Below are 16,746 nucleotides of genomic sequence, written 5' to 3'. Positions count from 1 at the left end.
TCAAGTCAACTCATCCTCCAAATATCCCACGCGGGCTGAGCGGGCTGCGCTAATTCTCCCACCAAAGTATGACTAGAAAATAGTTAATTAATCAATCATTTCCAAAGATCATAGCAAAAGGAAAAAAGCGCACGTTCAAAAAACGAGTTCCCTAATTCTTTTTCAACGACTCTTTCATCGCGTCCTGAACAAAATCAAACGCTCCTGCTCGACTTGACTTAGACACGAATCCAAAGCCATCAGAAGACGCAGAATCAGCCGACGTCCGTCGCACCATACTAGTACCAGTGGCGCGCCCACTCATCGAAGCGTTCAACGAACCCATACTCGTAGATTGAGTCACAGCCACGTGGCTAGCTGCCAGCCCACTTCCTGGACTAGCCTGCAAGAGAAACGTCGCATAAATATAACCGAGTGTCTTCATTCACGTTACCGCCCACGTTCTGCGCGGCAGCTGGGCCGCGTACATTTCTGGCGTCACCATTACGCGCGGTTGCATTCCTCCTGGTTGACCAAACTGAGCTGGCTGGGTGGTAAGGGCAACTAGTGGATCTGGAAGACGTTGCTGTGTTGCTGGCTCTGGCTGACGAGACACACTCCCGCCTTTTAAAGGATCGAACTGATCGGCGTCGAGATCGGACATAAGAGAAACTTCCTGTTGCGGTGCCGGATCCGCTGCTGCGGTCTGATGGCGTAAAAAGTCAAAACCGAGTGCGTCGTCAGACTCTGACGTCGGATCTGCACCAGGAGCGGGATTAGATGATGACTAGAAAGAAAGGGGGTCCCCCGCGGTTCATTGAATGCGATGCAAATGCCTTCTTACCTTTAGACTCATTCCACCGAAAAGGGTTGCTGCTCCCTCTGAGACCGCCTGTGATTCCGGTTCAGATTCCGTCGTCACCGGCTCGACGGTCATCCCTTGGAAGAGAGCCGACGACGTGGAAGCGTTTTTCTATAATAATAATAATATTTGAATGTTTTTCCCTATTTTGAGAGCAAACATTAACCGTCGTCTCTTCTGGCGTAATCAACGTCTCGACGTCTACCGCTGGTAGAGAAGAAGAAGCTGGTCGAAATAACATAACATAACAACTCCCAATGCGGCAAGTCTGCGAATACCTTGCTTTGATTCAAACGAGGTTTTTCGCTGGGACGGCTCTGCTGTTTCTTCAGAAGGATTCAGCTGACATAAAATCTAAAGAAAGTAAAACTGAGCGCAAGTAAACAGATTCATAAGACGATCTACTTTGTTTGCTTTGGCCTTCGCGCTGGGTTGACCCGATTCTCTCAGCACCACCAAGTCCGACTCTAGTCCCATGACGTACTCCTCAACGTCGGCCACATTGGAGTAGTTCAATAACGCTTCGACGACAAACAGGGCCTTCTAAAAGAATGAAGAATTACTGTTAAACTGCAATAGATCCTTTTGACATGTGACAGCTAGATTGCCTACTAATTGAACTTGAGGCACGCCGTCCATCTGAAGTTTCTCTTGCAGCGATTCAAAAATTTTATCGATATTCAATGATTTACACCTAATAGAGACGAGTACTTCCTTCGCCAATAGAGGTTCAAAGCTGCTCACCTATCTAGAAAATGAGCCAGTTTGTCTTTGGGTGGAGCGGCTCGTATCCCTCCAGGGGCAGTCAGCTCGTCCACCAGATTCTTTTCCTGAAGCCATTCGTCCCTGCCACTGCTACTTGGCAATTGGACGTCGTCGTCATCATTGTTACCGTCTCGTGCAACTGACTGTGAAGACTTTATTCCCCAACTTCCGGCTCCCATTGTTGTTGGAGTGTATACTGCAAATGACAACTTCGCTACCTAATCTCTCTAAAGAGTTCATTTACGTACCAGCAGGCTTTGAAAGGTACGTTGATTCCCTTTCTGTATAACAAGTCGTACAATGTAGTAATACATATAATAATTGTTTTTTTGTACCTGGTGAGATAAATGACGTTGATTTGCCTGTTACATACGACGTGTCTCTTCCACCGCTCCTACTAGTGCTCTTTGCAAGAGACTGAACGCCTTGGGCAATGTCATTCATTTTGTCATTGAAACGATCAACAAATGTCTTCTCCTTGGGCGCTATTCACGAAGAAAATATTGCAAGAAAAATCTGTTTGGCCAATGCTTACGCTGCCTAGCATGTGGATTTCCGTATCCCCACATTTTACTGCCCGAACCCTGCGCTGAATCGCTAGAATACGACGTCTCTGTTGTCAAAGCGATAATATACGAAAATTATCATTTAATTTTAGCTTTACAACGACCTGACGTAGAAGCTAAAGCATTTGATGACTGATGATCAACAGCAATTCTTGATCGAACTACTTCCTCTTCGGAAAACAACGCATCTAGTAGCGACTAATAAAACAAAACATTGAAACGTAACACAATAATCTTTTTTTTAAAAAAAACCCTCACCTTTGCAGCATCTCGTACTGAAACATAGGGAGAACTTCCAAGCAAGGCATCAGGAGGCCCACTAAAGCCTGCAACAAAGACAGAAATGCTAGAGAAACGGATTAGAGACTTCGAATTCACTCACTGGTGCAATCCCTGATTGGCTGCGTCTGACGTCTCAGGTCGTACTTGAAATTGGGATTTCCGTTTTCGCTCACGTACTTCATGATTTTGAGCACCTTCGAAAGAAAGTGTAAAATATATATACATGTATATATCGCCTCTCTCGTCGTCGACTTTTAGCTTGACGTGCGGCGAAGACGACGATTTGAGTTTGTCGAGCAAATAGTCCTCGATGTAGGCGCACGTCTGCGGCGACTCGTTCGATAGTTCTGGATGTGCGTGAAAATGTCAGTCTCGGTCTAACGGAGCTGGGCGCACAATCGCTCTACTTGCTATGTCGCGAAGAACGTAGCCCGGTGTCGGATTTGCGTCGTTCGACGTTCCTTTCAGAAGCGTCGGCAGCTGGATAGAATAGGCTATGCAAGAAAATTCAATCCATTGCCTCGAAATGCCTACGTATTTGACTCTAGCGACTTTTCCCAGCCAATCTGTCATTCCTCAGTCCGGGTTTACTCTATCTATCCGGGGTGTTCTAACCAAAATGGCTGACTCACAATCGTTCGGTCAAACTCGGCTGCGCGACGTCGGAGTGTGGTTTCAGAACAATAGAAGAGGAATATTTGGCGCTTTCTCGCGATCGGTCGAAGCGTATCGCGCGAAATTCGTTACATGCAAGAACGCGAGGATGACGCCCTTTATTCACTGCGCTTTCGCTCTCATGATCATCAACTACACCATAGATTATCCTCACCTTAAAGGTTGGTATCTGTGGGAGAGATTTCGTGACTCCAAACCAACCCTTTTTTTCCCTTCAGCTCACGAGAGACGTCGAGAGTACCATTGAGAAAGTGGACGAACTTTTGAGCTTCGCGTACTACTGTAAAGTGTAGTGTTGTGCGTTTAGTTCGGTTTTTCTTCTGGAATAATAAACGTTTATGTGTGATGACATCGCCTCGAGTTGGAATCGTAGGGTATCCGGGAGTCGTGGTGTCATGAAATGTCTTGATCGGGCCGAATTGAAGTCCTGCGTCGAGACGGTAGGCATCTCCGAACGCTACTTCGTAATCACATTGGGTCGCGCAGGCGCTAAAGCGGATCGGAGACGACGATGGGAGCTCTCTTGGCAATGCATGTCGGACTCTGCTCTGCGAAGACGTTCGTTGCTTTATTCACCGCCTTCTATGTGTCTCATCTTTGCTACTTGTGTAGAACGAGGCAGAGTGGCTGCCGGACGACGTGCCTGATTTGCTGGGCTATCCTTGGCAGCGGTTTCGAAGATTCGCAACGAACGTGATTTCCTGGATACGAACAGGGTACATCTCTTGTTAAAAAGGTGCTTTTAATTAACGTGAATTGTGTTAGAGAATGTGAATTTTTGAAGCAGGACGAATTTCCTTTGCTAGATGAAGTTCCAGAAAAGAGTGCACGGTAAATACCAGGTATCAGTGTGTTATGACGCGAGATGTTTCATTGCTCTTTCCCAGGATTGGAGCAATGAATAAAATTTTCTTCTCGCAGTCAGTCGTCGAAAAACTAATAAAACTTATTAAAGTAAATACATCGTTTCGCAGATCGGCCTTGTATTGTAACGTTTGACAGGATCTTGACATCCGAGGAATATTGGATATACTGGGATTTCGTCAGACGCTAGGTAGTGTAAGCACGATGCTACCATCGCGGGAAAAACTGCTTTCAGCTTTTCAAAACATGCACAGGTGAGTAAGAAAGCCTGTTAGTTCTTTTTAATTAATTAATTAATTAAACGTGAATGACTTTCAGTGAGAAAGCGACCTTGTCTGTTGGAGCTAGAGCTTTGGCAAAGCACTGTCACAGAGACCAAACGTCAGCGTGGTGGGGAGTTTCCAAAGGAAGTGAGTACATTGGGAAAAGTTCTTATTTGAGCACACGTTGCTTTCTCAGAGGAGGCTGCCAAGAATGAACACGCTCTACGAGTTGTCAGTAAAATACTAGACAATGCTGCGTGGATGAACATGCACGTTGTACCAGCGGTAAAATGAAGTAAGTCTTCAGTAAACTAAGCTCTGACACAGGTGTGTGTAGCACGATACTGCGGTGCTAGAAATACGAGTGAAAGAAGGTACAGCTCCAAAGAGAGTTCATATAATTTGAATCAGCGTTATGTGATAGGTTACGGAGCTCGCTGGACGGCTGACGGTGGCGTTTTTCGCGGATTTCTTGAACCCCAAATGAAAGATGGACATTCAGTTAACTGGCGACACTAACGATTTAAATGCAGACGTAACAAAGACTTTAAAAGCAATAGATTTAATCAATCAATCAATCTAAAGTCCAAGTCCAGCTTCTTTGCGTTGGGACGGAAGAGACCACAGACCACTACAACACAGCCTCACACCCAGGACAGAGAGGAGAGAGAGACAGAGACAGAGACAGAGAGAGAAAGGGACCACTCAAAGGTACAAAGACACCACTGACAGACCAGAGGCAGCACGGAAAAAACTACAAAAAAAAGTCCACGAAAACGTCATCTGCAATATTAAAAGTTAATATTCCCATAGAGTGCTGCTATCCACTGCCGTTCCAGTGGCCTTGAACGTGCCGTTCTTCTCCCCCTTCAGATAGTTATTCCCAGCAGCGGGGACCCTGACAGCAAAGTGGGTATGCCTAAGGAGCTCCAAGTGGAAATCCATTGGTGAGTCGCCGTTGACGGTGAAATAGCCGTCGGAATCCTGCTTCCACCACTGGCCGGCGGCCGACTTGAGATGATAGGTGCCCTTCTCATGAGTCATGACGAACACCTCGTACGACGAACGATTACACTCGAGTCTTTTCGACTCGCCTTTGATGCCAACGAATCCGAAGGGAAATCGCAGCACGAGAATCGGACGATTGATGAGATCGAAGATGAAACGCGCTTCGGGCGCACTGCCGTCGCTGCCGTTTGCAACCAGCTGCCCGTTCGGCTTGGCCATGACGTACTTGTCGTTGCACGCTTTCAAAGCGATCTGCGGACCGTACCACTCGACGTCGAAGTACTCGGAATCGCCTTTCGACGTCGCCGTGCACGAAACCGCCGTGCCGGAAACGCTGAAGTATTTCTTGTTGTTGCCGCGAAACGACCACTTGTTCGTCTCGCGATTGATTTCCATTTGAAATATCTCGTGATCGGTGACGTCCTCCTGATTGGCCTTCACCTCGGTCGACGCGCGAATCGAGACGGCGGATCGGCCCGATTCCTCGCGCGCCACGTTGAAAAGATTCACCTGCGGATGACTGTCCTCGAGCAACCAGAGCTCGTCTTTCGTGATCTTCGGCTGCCGACACTCGGCCCGACCGGCGGCGACGCCGGCGAGATATTTTCCGCCTTCACCGCGAAACGAGAGCGCCGTGCCGGAGAAAACGAGCGTGTAGAGCGCCTTGGCGACGCGCTCGCCAGACAACGATCCGTCTTCGCATAGGTATTTGTTATTGCACATACGCAGCGCGTATTTTCCCGTCGCCGAATCGAATTCGAACGTAATCATCGAATCTTGACCCCACGGTATTTCCTCGTTCACGTTCGCGCCGGCGCCGTCTTTCGTCAAGTGCAGGTACGTATTGCGACGAACGTTGCGCAGATTGATTTGCGGATGCATGGCCAGATGAACGGTCCACTTGTCGGTGGGCGCGAGCGCCGACGCGCCCGGTCCGTGCGATTTCGCGCTGAGATGATCGCCGGTGCCGCCGAAAAAGAAACCGTTGTGAGCCATCAGAGCGAGCTGGCCGTCGCCCTGCGGCATGAAACGAAATTTCGTCGTGTTCGATTTCTCCTCCGAGTCGCCGGTCACGTTGCCGTCCTTGTCGACGCCCAGATAGCGATCGAAGGCGCTGCGAAGATAGATCCAGTCTTCTTCGCTCTCGTGACCGCTCGGGCCCGACACGGGGCCTTCCATCGTCCAGATTTGGTTCGATTTCATTGTCGTTGCGCTCGCGTTGACTTTGAAGCCGAATTTTTCGACGGTGAGGTATTTGTTGTCGGCGGCGATCAGGCCGAATTTCCACTGGAGCGTTTCGTTGAAACCTGGGAGAGAGGGAGAGAGAGGAGTTCTTGTCGTTCTTGCACGCGATCGCGTTGCTTTACCTGCCATCGTTCGTACGCTTGCCTGCGAGTCGGATGAGACGACACAGAGCGAACGATTCTCGCTATATCGTGGGGTGAGCAAACACGCCCGGGATGTTGGGGTGGAGCTGCGCGATAAGCGCTCTCATTGGTCGGTCGGTCCCGGCGGCGAATTACATCCAACCAATAGCGAAATTTCTTACCATATATGGATGCGAGCATACAAATGTGGGAGGTCGGCGTGGCTTGTTTACACGAAGTGGCGAAGGGGTGGAGCGACCTCGCCCAGACCTCGCCCGTCGCTCCCGGCGACGAATGAATGGCGATCGGCGCGCGCTATAGGGCGAAGAAAGAGAGTTTACGCTATGACCACTGAAGTCAGCGTAAAGGTGTTTACCTTAGTAACAATTTGCTTTGCGGTAGCCATAATCCGGTTGCGGTGCACCTACTAGATTTACTTCGCTGACGCCGTCGCTGTTGACGTAGTGAAAGACGATAGTCGGTGCATTAGGCGCTTGCGACTCGATCGCCGTGCCGACGTATCTCTCCTCCGACAAAAATTGCGTCGGTGGGCCAACGACATTCTCGGCGAAGGGCCTCTCGTCATCGGCGAGTGGAATAGTCAGCGAAACGCGCATACATAAAAACAACAAATAGCACGCATGCAATTGCATTAGAGTCTCCTCCTGAACGAATTACTCTGTTGCGAGACGATGCCGACTTGGCTGGTGCTCTCGCATCAGGCAAAGGATTGCTAAGACTCGTCGTATCAGGCAGGGATCGTATAGATGTTCTCCTTAGTGTTCGCGAGTAGAGAAGAGACTGTGTGTTTAGTCTTCAAAGAAGCCGGTAAAGTCCGTCACCCTGTGGCTCGAGCTCTTCTCGAGTATCTAGATAAGAAGAGGGCGCATTCGTCTGATAAAAAGGTCGGTCACAAGAAAAAGGAGGGAAGGTGACACTTGACTTGATTTGGCGTCTGGTAGACGTATAAGGGGTCTCGATGGTCTCGTTTGTCTTCGCCTATTGGCGACATCAAAAAGCACTGCTCTGTTGTGGTGATTGGTTCTGGCTATGGGGGATCTATCAGTGCCTGCAGAATGGCAAGGGCTGGTCAGGTGATTGCTGTGCATAAATCATTTATAGGCTCTAAAGTAAAGATCTTCAGGAGGTATGCATTTTGGAGCAGGGAAAGGAGCTGCTGCCTACGGAATATCCAAACACGTTGGAGGAAGTGAGTTAGTGAGATGACAGAAGATTAGCTTCTCTTGAATATTGCAGATGCTGCCTGAGATTAAACTCACCTTGCCTGATGGCAGTTTGTGGCCCCAGAAATTTACTGACGGCTTCTACGACGTCGTTCTCTCTGAGAATGTTTTGATTTGGAAAGGATGCGGACTTGGGGGCGGCTCCTTGGTTAATTCAAGTATCTAGCACAAAACCATAATCAATACATTATTATTATCATTATTATAGGTATTGCTATTGAACCTGACAAAAGGGTTTTTGACTCTTGGCCAGCCGATTTTCGCGCTGACATGTCTCTGCTAGAAGAAGGGTATCAGGTTAGAAAGAAGCATTTGAAACTGACCTCTTTTATCTGGGCTCTTTCTTGGAAAGAGAGCAAGAAATATGCTGTGTCCTGCTCAATATCCAGAACAAGCCACTAAACCATTGAAAAAATTTGAAGCTCTAAAAAAGGTCAATAATTAGGGCATTGCATTAGAATTATCTCATTACCTGTCATTGAGCTTAGGCTGCCGGATCTGTTGGTTCTTGCAACTTGGCGTACACTAATACCACGTTCAAAGACAGAGTCAATGACCAGGGAATTCATCAGGTAAAATGCTGGTCATTCTTCTCCTGCAATGCAATCAAACACTCGACTCTAGCCTGCTTGTGTCTTGTGCGGCGATTGCAACACCGGTTGCAATTACGGTTCAAAGAACACTCTTCTAATGAACTACCTACCGGATGCGAAGCAACACGGTATAAAATTTCACACAGAAAATAAAAGAATTACGAGGTCTTCCCACGTAGGAGCTGTGATGTTCTGCAGGGTATGGGTCAGTGACATTTGCAGATTGAACGATGACAAGTGGTTGATTAACTGCAAGGTAGCGTACTGAAGTTACAACGACTGTGAATATATATATATAATTTTTTGACCTCTTAGTATGCCGGCGACGATTCCGTTCCTGAGCACGCGTTTTCAGTACATTGCATGCTCGCGACAACAGCTATTATTTATTGACGACTTTGATGGTGAAGGTCACTGCTGACATTGTGATGCTTGGAGCGGGATCACTCGGCTCAACCGAGATTTTGCTGCGAAGCAGAGAGCAGAACGGCCTGGCTGTCAGCAGTACCTGTGGCCAAAAATTTGGCAGTAAGACAACAGATCTCATATATGCTACAGTGTTTACACGTCTTTCTGCAGCTGACGGCGATTTTTTTGGATTGTCGTACAACGGCTCTGATGTCGTGAATGGCTGCGGCTTCGGTCATCGTACTCCAAGTGAAATGAAAGGGAAAGAATGTGGTCCGTGCATCACAGGGGTAATTCTACGGCAGTAAGAAAGCAAGCAAACAAATTGCATACTTAGGTCTGGGATTTGAGAGACGACACGAAACCTCTTGACGAAGGAATGATCATAGAGGACATAAATTTTCCAGGACCATTAGCTCCAGTAAGAAACTGATCAGAGCTACTGAGAATCTCTCTCATAGACAATACACAGCTTCTGTCGGCCGTGCTGCCAGCTGCATCCGTAGCCTGGGGAACAGACACTAATTCCGATAAGAAGATTGAGAAGTTGACGAGGTATTATGAGACATACATGTAGGTCATTTATTTACAGTCTATTTGACGATAACGCGTAGAATACTCGAGAGCTTGGCTGAGGGACCGTACACCGGAGCAACACAGCACAATCTCATGCTGGGAGGTATGAGTACCTATGGAAATAAAGACCAGGTGAAATCATATATTACTGCTCTACAACATGCCAACTTTAAAAAATAGGATGGGCAGCTGAAGCTTATTGACAACAGACTGTGTATATCGTTTTCTGATGCTATTGATCCTGAGCATAATGCGACGCTCAAAGATGTGCTTCGTCAGGCGGCATCCAACTCTGATGCAACGTTTATTAAGGATCCTCTTGCAAATCCCCTAAAGGAACGAGACTATATGTCAAAACCTCCTGCTACATTATTGATTGTACTGTATGTCTTTACTTACTGACCCCTTAGATTGAAAAGGCTGAGAAGATCGAAGCTAGCATTCATCCCCTCGGAGGCTGCATAATGGGAGATTCCTTTGAAACGGGTAGCGTATTGTTCTTTCATATATGTGACGTGTGCAAATACATATGTACATATACAGGTGTTGTGAATCATAAAGGTCAGGTATGGACTGGTTCCGATGCCGCTCTCGTCTACACAAACCTATACGTCACCGACGGCGCTGTTGTTCCAACTTCGCTTGGAGTCAATCCTCTCCTGACAATAAGTGCTATTGCGGAACGAATATCCTTCCTAGCGGCCACAGACCGCGGCTGGTCAATAGACTACAAGACAAAGGAGCAAGTGACACTTGATTGGTAAAACCAAAACAGTTCAAGTCGGCAAAAGTTTGACCTAGCTGAACGAACAACTAGAGACCGATAAAAAACTTCTTCAAAAAGGCTTTGCTTTGTTGTTGAGCCACGCTGGTAGATTAGTTCGCCTAGTGATCTATCGAATACAATTGCTAATGGTTGCCTACAGGTACATCCTTCCGGGGCCCCGTTGTACATAGCCCGGTAATGGAAGTTTTGGCACGCGTTCTTTTAGCCCTATAACATCCTGCCAAAAGCGAAAGTACCAAGGTAAACTTACGTCCTTCCTGTGGGGCGCTACTGATATAGCGCCGTTGCATATATATGCCCAGGCCACCGGATGTACATCCCGTCTACAACAGCCCGACTCCTGTCTTGAACTTATTAGTTCGCCTCTGCCAACCGACTCGATACTTCGTCGAATTTTGGACTCTTTTTGACTACTTGTACAATGCTGAAGATCACTCTTCTCGTTTCACTGGTTGCCTACACCACTGCAATGGTCGTCGAGCCGCCGCCAGAAGAGGAAAAGCCACCGGCTCCTTCATGTCAATGCAACCCAGGTTGATTTATGTGTACACAGTCCTGTAAATTAGAGACAACTCGATACGTGCCGGTGCTTCCTATTCCAGGACAGCCAGGTCTGCCGGGACAAAATGGTTTCAACGGACGGCCAGGCGAAAGGGGTGCGAAAGGAGACAAAGGTAAATGTCCGTAGGGTGTGTCACAAAGAAAACATTTTCACACGCAGCTGGTTGACTTATTGATTAGGCGATCCTGGCCCTCAGACACTGGAATATATTGACGATGACTGTTCAGTGCCAAACATTGGTATGAAACGCTTTCACTAACTGCGTCTTACGTACTATTCCTATACAGGCAAACTTCGATACCATCAAGTCAAAGACGCCGTTCAGTACTGCAACGGAAAGGAATGGCGTACGTTTCTCATGGAACAGAACGAGAATGGTCTCGGGGAAACGAAAGAGAAGCCAGCGGAATCGTGCCTAGCTCTAAGCAAGCTAAGCGGACACCAGCCAGGCGTGTATTGGATCAAACCGTCCGCTTCCTATCCTGCATTCAAAGTAGACACCACAAAGTGGACGTAAAATGTTGATTTATAGCGTCGGTATGTAGACCTACTGCAGAGAGGGAGGCTGGACGCTTCTCATGAAGATCGACGGTACGAAGCAGACGTTCAACTACGACAGCTCCTTCTGGACGTCGACGTCCGGCTTCAATGTGGATTCCGTTGAATTCGACACCAACGAAGCAAAACTCGCCTCGTTTTGGACGCTTCCTTTCAACGAACTTCTCCTTGGATTGAGAACAGGGCACGTTATTCACTGGATCACTCTTCACAAAAGCGGGCAATCGCTGAAAAGTGTTTTAGCCGGCGGCTATCATGCAACCAATGTCGGTCGTTCTGCGTGGAAGAGTCTTATTCCTAATTCCTCTCTGCAGCCCCACTGCAACAGGGTACAGAAACAGCCTCTATAACTCTGTAGCCAGTAGACCTAAACGTTTGTCCTCTATAGGAGGGGTTCAACGTCGACTTCAATCGTGTTAAAGTTCGAATTGGAATCAGTTCAAATAATGAGAACGACTGCAATTCCAATGATTCGTGGCTTGGTTTCGGCGGTTTTGGCACTGCATGCTTTGGCAACGTTGCAAAGAATGCGTGCGGCAACATCGGTACATGCGGAGGCGATAATGGAGATCAAAACATTTTCTCCGTCGGATACATCTTTGCCCGCTGATTGAGCAAACAGGTCGAGACTGAAAGGACTTCTGCAAAAGGAGTTTGCTTTGAACACGTGTAGTTGAGTCACGCTGGTAGATTAATTAATGAAGCACGGTGAATTGATTGTGAAGTGCACTTAGGTGGCGGAATGCTGCATCGAGACACCTGTTTCAAATTCGTTTTTGAGACAGACCTTCCCTCGAACCCACCATAATCTAAAAGCCCACCCCAACGAACCCCCTTCGGTGTATGCATCACAAAAAAAAAGAGGCCAGCCTTGACGAACATACTAAGTTGGGCTGCAAGAACAGCTCGAGCTCCTTGAACCAAACACTAAACAAACAAAAAAAAAACCAGTAGCCAATCCAAGTCTCCTAATTAAAAAAAATCACGTGGTGTAATTGAGCGACTCGTATTTGCTTCGACGACTTAGGCGTTGCAGAAGCCAAACGAGAAGAGTCAAAGCAAAGAGTCCAGCGACGACACTGAAGACAGTGACTGGCACGATCCATTGTTCGGGGGGATGCTCGCAACAGGTGAGCAGTCCGCTCTCGTCGTCCAAGCCAGGACAGCAGTATTTAAACGTCGTTCTGTTTGATAGGGGACAACAGTATCTCATCTCCACGTCGAAGCCGTCGTATTTCGAGCAGCATTGCCCGGAGGTGCCGTTCGCGGGACAGAACTGATACGAGCATCCGGGTAGCGGCGAATCGGTGCTACAGCACTCGGATACGTTGCGTATGCGATCGGACGACGCGACGGCGACGAGAAACACGATTGCGACGATCATTATTCTCCCTCCCCGGATTATCTCTGCGTAGGATGGGCTGTCATGAAAAAAGTGGTCCCGCCAGAAAAGTGGTCCCGGGCCACTTTTTATGGCCGAAAAAGTGGTCCGGGACCACTTTTTATGCCAGAAAAGTGGTCCGGGGGGCAAAAAAGTGGTCCGGGGGCAAAAAAGTGATCTTACTCATATTTTTGATATTTTGTCGACGTCAGTTTATTTTACCTTATTGAGACGTTTGTATCAGCACCCCCCTATTAATTATTTGGAGCATGCACAAGACTCTCTGCTACGTATTTGGAGGTCCGGACCACTTTTCTTTGCTCAAAGAAAAGTGGTCCTACCTTCTCCGCATGGAAGCCTTGCGTAAAAGAAGATCGTACACGCGTTGCGAAGGGGAGTGGATGCGCACGAGCAGTGCACTCGCGTACTTTGTCGTCGATCTACATCGCGAAGAGTACGCGTATGAGCAAATTCGAGCCCGGACCACTTTTTGGTAGGCCGGACCACTTTTCGAAGGCAAGAAAAGCTGTCCGGGGGGACCACTTTTCGGGCGGACCACTTTTCTGGTGACAGGGCGCATACGGGTAGGTGGAGTAAAAACTGCCATTTTCTATTTCGGTATAAATGCATTGATAATCCCAAACGGTAGAGCTACACTAAAAATGATGTTGATCAGCGTAGACTCAACGCTGTAAAGGGGAGATAGACTACATACTATTTAATAAGAGAGTCAGTACTACTAAAACGACTGAAGTTGCGAGTTTTAGTAGAATAGTTTCGAATAAGCCAAATGATTAGAATTATGACAAACAGGCCGGCGATAACGCAGGAAACAGTGACGGGCACAACCCACTTGTCCCCACCGGATGAAGGGGTAGGTGAAGGCGTAGCTGAAGGCGAGTAGGCGCAGCACGCTGAAGCAATAGCAGCGAGAAGAACAGCGATTTCGACGAAAAGGAGGCCAGCCATATTGTGTACGGGAAAGTTCCGTTGACGCTCACGTGATCAATTTCTATGAATCGTGTGCCAAATCCCACTCTATCAGTAGATATCCATTACATTAGTATATCTGTCCACTCACTAATAAAGATTATCTAAATAATCAGCGAGTATGCTTGTCTCTTTCTTTGAATAAACCAGACAATTCCAACAATCACAGTGAGACCAGCAATGACGCAGAATATAGCAATCGGAGGCACCCAGTTATTGGGAGGACTCGTACAGCAGATAGGACTCGGCGAGTCTCTCTCCTCTGCGTTACCCGGGCAACAATAGGGGGCCTTGTGATCGCTGCTATTGTCTGCGATTCCGGGACAGCAGTAGTAGAGAGACTCGTAAATGGTTGTGCTATTATCGATGTGAATGGCGTACTCCTTGTAGCAGCACTGACCGTCCGATCCCTTCGTTTCGCAATATTCCGTCGTCCGATCGCATCCGATGGTGCTACTGCTATTGCAGCATGTCTTGTAGCTGTCGACTACTTTGAAGTTCTTCGAGTCGACCGCCGCGAGCCACGTTGAAAAGACGAGGAAAAAGACGTCATATCGCATTGTCCGCATGCGCGGTTGCCAGTTGCTCTTACTTTGGCATGGCTTGTAAGTTGTAACCCTAAAGGCGCACCATTTTCATTCAGTGACAGCTCTTTAGGCAGTAGCGAAGCTCCGGCTGAGCTCTCTCGAGTCAGTCTCGAGACCGCCGCCGCTCTTTTCCGACTCTTCTTTGTCCTCCTCTTTTTATATTACACGTACGTATTTTTCTGCCTCGTTTTTTATTACTTGTGCACGTTTTTTAGTAACAAAGCTAAAGTCGGAGAGATCCGCAATGCGGGGGCGGATCCCGAACCGAATGAACGCCGAAAGCGAATGTATACGCCTGTCACGTCTGTCGTCGGAGAGACTAAATCTTGCATTGTAAGCTGGCGGAGGGCGGATTCAGTCGAACCATCCGAGAAGCATCGTTATCATCAAGAGAGAGAACGTCGAAAGTTGTGGAGAAGTCTTGGGAAATACATGGGCTCCAAGGAAGTAGAGTCGGCTGTCTTGCTTTTTAAACGTATAATTCCTGAGGTAGTATTGGAGAAATGCAAGACTGGGCAAATTTTATTGCAGACCGTTGATGAATTTCTTGGAGAAAAGGCAATTAAAGACGTTCTTGAAGACAGCATTTTTCTCACAAAAAAATTCGAAGAAGGAATGCGTCAGATGAAATATCAGCAACAGGACAACCTTTCTGTGTGTGGTGGGACAGTCTGGCCTAAATTTGAGCCTTCTTTCATCAAGTCTGTTACAGAGTTTTATTTTATGGGAGATTCTTCAAAATGGCTTCAAACTGTTTGGAAGTTTCTACCTGAATCTGAAGAACTTCAGCTGAACTCATCTTTGCTCCACAGTGTTGGTGAAAGGCTACTGATGTCTGTAATAAGCCAGCCAATGAGAAGACTTCTACTACGACAGCTGGTAGAATTTGACTATAGGTGCAGCCAGATGAGAGGTTGGAGCAGATGCGGAAGCATTGCACAAATTATTGAAAAGATGGACGTTGAGGAACAACTGATTCACATGGCAAGACGAATACACTTTCTGGCAAATGATGACTCTACGGAACTTCAAGCCTTTACTTCACTTTTGGAAAAGTGTGAGAGCAAGCTTGCTGATCATAATCTCAGACAAAGGACGGAGGAGAGTAAGATTGATCCAGAAAGAACACAATGCCACGCTTTAGTGCATGATGCTCTTGGTATTTTGTATGGAAAGCATCCTCATCTAAGGACTGCAGAAAAGCTGCGGAAAAAATTAGAACATCACCTTGAGGCCAACAGACTTCGGCGTTTCCTGCTGGAGGTTAGAGATGAAGATTTGTCATATGAAATAATTGTGAAGATGGACGATTACGCTTCCTTTCAAAGCCAAGGTTGCGCTCGTTCGCTCATAGCGTCTTCCCTAACTAAGAAGGAAATTCAAAATAAGCTCTGGGGATATAAAGAAGCTCTAGGAGATCATTGTTACGCAATGTACCAGCTAAGCCGCTTGTTTTCGTTCTTGGGAGTGAGCGAAGAAGACAGAGTGGTATCGCCAGCGTGGGTGGGATTTGAGTTTGACGGAATGCTGCGCAATGTCCGTTATGATCAGCAGGTCAAACTGAAAGAAGATGCAACTACAGAAAATGATTCCAAGAAACTTGTCGTCAGAATCACGGAGCCCTTGGAAAGAATTAAGCACAACTTTGGCTGCATGACCTCAAGCACTCGAAATAAAAACGTATGTCTACTCCGAGAAAGCATGGTATCAAATGGACACCTTCTTATGGAACAGTTGCTTCACTGGGAAACGAAAGGGTTCATTCTTGACAATCCTCATATTAATGAATAGACTGTTGCTAGCCTAGATTTACTTATACTTTATTTGAACGCTCTCCACAGCTCAATAGAAGAAATGTCCGCGTTTTTGCTTTTTGTCTTTGTCTTCTGCACATTAGAAGCGTCAATATAACCACGTAATGCTACAGTAACTGTATGTACAGCAAAAGAAACTTACTACGTACAATGTACGTGCACAGTACCCTTGCATACAGTATCACAGTTCGGATTCGGAGGCGGAGGCGGAGTCCATAGCATTGTAGCTTGTAGATGAAAAGGGTTCTTGAACGCTGCTGTTGAGACTCGAATAGAAAGGTCGAAATCGTCGTCGCTGTCGAACGTACGACAGCCACGCAACGACGGCACACAAGCCGAGCAATACACACACAATAGCAACGGGGACTACCCACCTGTCTTCAGAACGAGGACAGCAGATAGAAAAGTCGACAGTTGAGTTATGTAAACAGCAGTAATATGAATCGTTGTGCGTTTCGTTTTGACAGCATTGCCATTCCAGGCCGGTGTCGTTGTCGCACTGCCGTGTCGAGCAATTTCCTACTGTGCGATGAGTACATGTGGTGGAAGAAGATAAGAAGATGGTAATCGTGATAGGTAGCAGAAGAGGACAACGCAAGGCTGCCGTCCATTCAG

At 47.3% G+C, this 16,746-nt stretch overlaps 6 protein-coding genes and 1 long non-coding RNA gene across 8 annotated transcripts; 5 read left to right on the top strand and 2 right to left on the bottom strand.

The window, feature by feature from the left end:
- Positions 1-67: 67 nt before the first annotated feature.
- On the bottom strand, positions 68-3,051 carry LOC136184155 (AP-4 complex accessory subunit Tepsin-like). The gene is made up of 17 exons (XM_065971003.1): positions 2,989-3,051; positions 2,862-2,934; positions 2,707-2,801; positions 2,555-2,648; positions 2,431-2,498; positions 2,277-2,370; positions 2,142-2,219; positions 1,942-2,091; positions 1,855-1,887; positions 1,586-1,802; positions 1,454-1,535; positions 1,247-1,384; positions 1,120-1,195; positions 1,008-1,066; positions 824-952; positions 434-766; positions 68-382 (listed from the first exon to the last, which is right to left on the bottom strand). Exons 1-17 carry the CDS (start codon positions 3,025-3,027, stop codon positions 152-154), a joined length of 1,989 nt encoding a protein of 662 aa, XP_065827075.1. The 5' UTR covers positions 3,028-3,051; the 3' UTR covers positions 68-151.
- Positions 3,052-3,060: 9 nt separating this feature from the next.
- Positions 3,061-3,478, top strand: LOC136184153 (uncharacterized). The gene is made up of 2 exons (XR_010669309.1): positions 3,061-3,290; positions 3,348-3,478. It is a non-coding gene; the product is annotated as an uncharacterized lncRNA (long non-coding RNA).
- A 41-nt stretch (positions 3,479-3,519) lies between these two features.
- Positions 3,520-4,835, top strand: LOC136184037 (uncharacterized). The gene is made up of 10 exons (XM_065970858.1): positions 3,520-3,569; positions 3,616-3,687; positions 3,742-3,845; positions 3,895-3,960; positions 4,017-4,083; positions 4,132-4,247; positions 4,312-4,403; positions 4,453-4,541; positions 4,594-4,630; positions 4,681-4,835. Exons 1-10 carry the CDS (start codon positions 3,525-3,527, stop codon positions 4,773-4,775), a joined length of 783 nt encoding a protein of 260 aa, XP_065826930.1. The 5' UTR covers positions 3,520-3,524; the 3' UTR covers positions 4,776-4,835.
- LOC136184035 (fascin-like) lies at positions 4,803-6,737 on the bottom strand. The gene is made up of 2 exons (XM_065970856.1): positions 6,632-6,737; positions 4,803-6,571 (listed from the first exon to the last, which is right to left on the bottom strand). Exons 1-2 carry the CDS (start codon positions 6,636-6,638, stop codon positions 5,055-5,057), a joined length of 1,524 nt encoding a protein of 507 aa, XP_065826928.1. The 5' UTR covers positions 6,639-6,737; the 3' UTR covers positions 4,803-5,054.
- Positions 6,738-6,870: 133 nt separating this feature from the next.
- On the top strand, positions 6,871-10,463 carry LOC136184034 (cholesterol oxidase-like). Of its 2 annotated transcripts, XR_010669291.1 has the most exons (22): positions 6,871-6,999; positions 7,063-7,231; positions 7,288-7,383; positions 7,445-7,536; positions 7,594-7,725; positions 7,776-7,841; positions 7,889-8,033; positions 8,084-8,172; positions 8,228-8,308; positions 8,364-8,447; positions 8,500-8,596; positions 8,648-8,724; positions 8,784-8,822; positions 8,879-8,996; positions 9,048-9,166; positions 9,214-9,297; positions 9,349-9,431; positions 9,491-9,584; positions 9,633-9,788; positions 9,863-9,938; positions 9,996-10,323; positions 10,379-10,463. XR_010669291.1 is itself a non-coding variant. In XM_065970855.1 (21 exons), the coding sequence occupies exons 1-21, from the start codon at positions 6,976-6,978 to the stop codon at positions 10,214-10,216; spliced, it is 2,142 nt and encodes a 713-aa protein (XP_065826927.1). In that variant the 5' UTR covers positions 6,871-6,975; the 3' UTR covers positions 10,217-10,375. The 2 variants fall into 2 exon arrangements, 1 of the variants encoding a protein (XP_065826927.1); XM_065970855.1 differs by lacking the exon at positions 10,379-10,463 and having other exon boundaries at positions 9,996-10,375.
- On the top strand, positions 10,379-12,026 carry LOC136184036 (uncharacterized). The gene is made up of 7 exons (XM_065970857.1): positions 10,379-10,479; positions 10,542-10,772; positions 10,842-10,913; positions 10,981-11,040; positions 11,089-11,294; positions 11,347-11,688; positions 11,748-12,026. Exons 2-7 carry the CDS (start codon positions 10,661-10,663, stop codon positions 11,967-11,969), a joined length of 1,014 nt encoding a protein of 337 aa, XP_065826929.1. The 5' UTR covers positions 10,379-10,479; positions 10,542-10,660; the 3' UTR covers positions 11,970-12,026.
- A 2,249-nt stretch (positions 12,027-14,275) lies between these two features.
- On the top strand, positions 14,276-16,241 carry LOC136184033 (uncharacterized). Its single transcript, XM_065970854.1, has 3 exons — positions 14,276-14,335; positions 14,388-14,484; positions 14,533-16,241. The coding sequence occupies exons 1-3, from the start codon at positions 14,329-14,331 to the stop codon at positions 16,106-16,108; spliced, it is 1,680 nt and encodes a 559-aa protein (XP_065826926.1). The 5' UTR covers positions 14,276-14,328; the 3' UTR covers positions 16,109-16,241.
- Positions 16,242-16,746: the final 505 nt, after the last annotated feature.

This window comes from Oscarella lobularis, chromosome 2 (genome assembly GCF_947507565.1).
Source record: "Oscarella lobularis chromosome 2, ooOscLobu1.1, whole genome shotgun sequence".
NCBI lineage: Eukaryota > Metazoa > Porifera > Homoscleromorpha > Homosclerophorida > Oscarellidae > Oscarella > Oscarella lobularis.
Note: the sequence above shows the minus strand (reverse complement) of the source record. Positions and strands in the feature narration are given on the sequence as shown.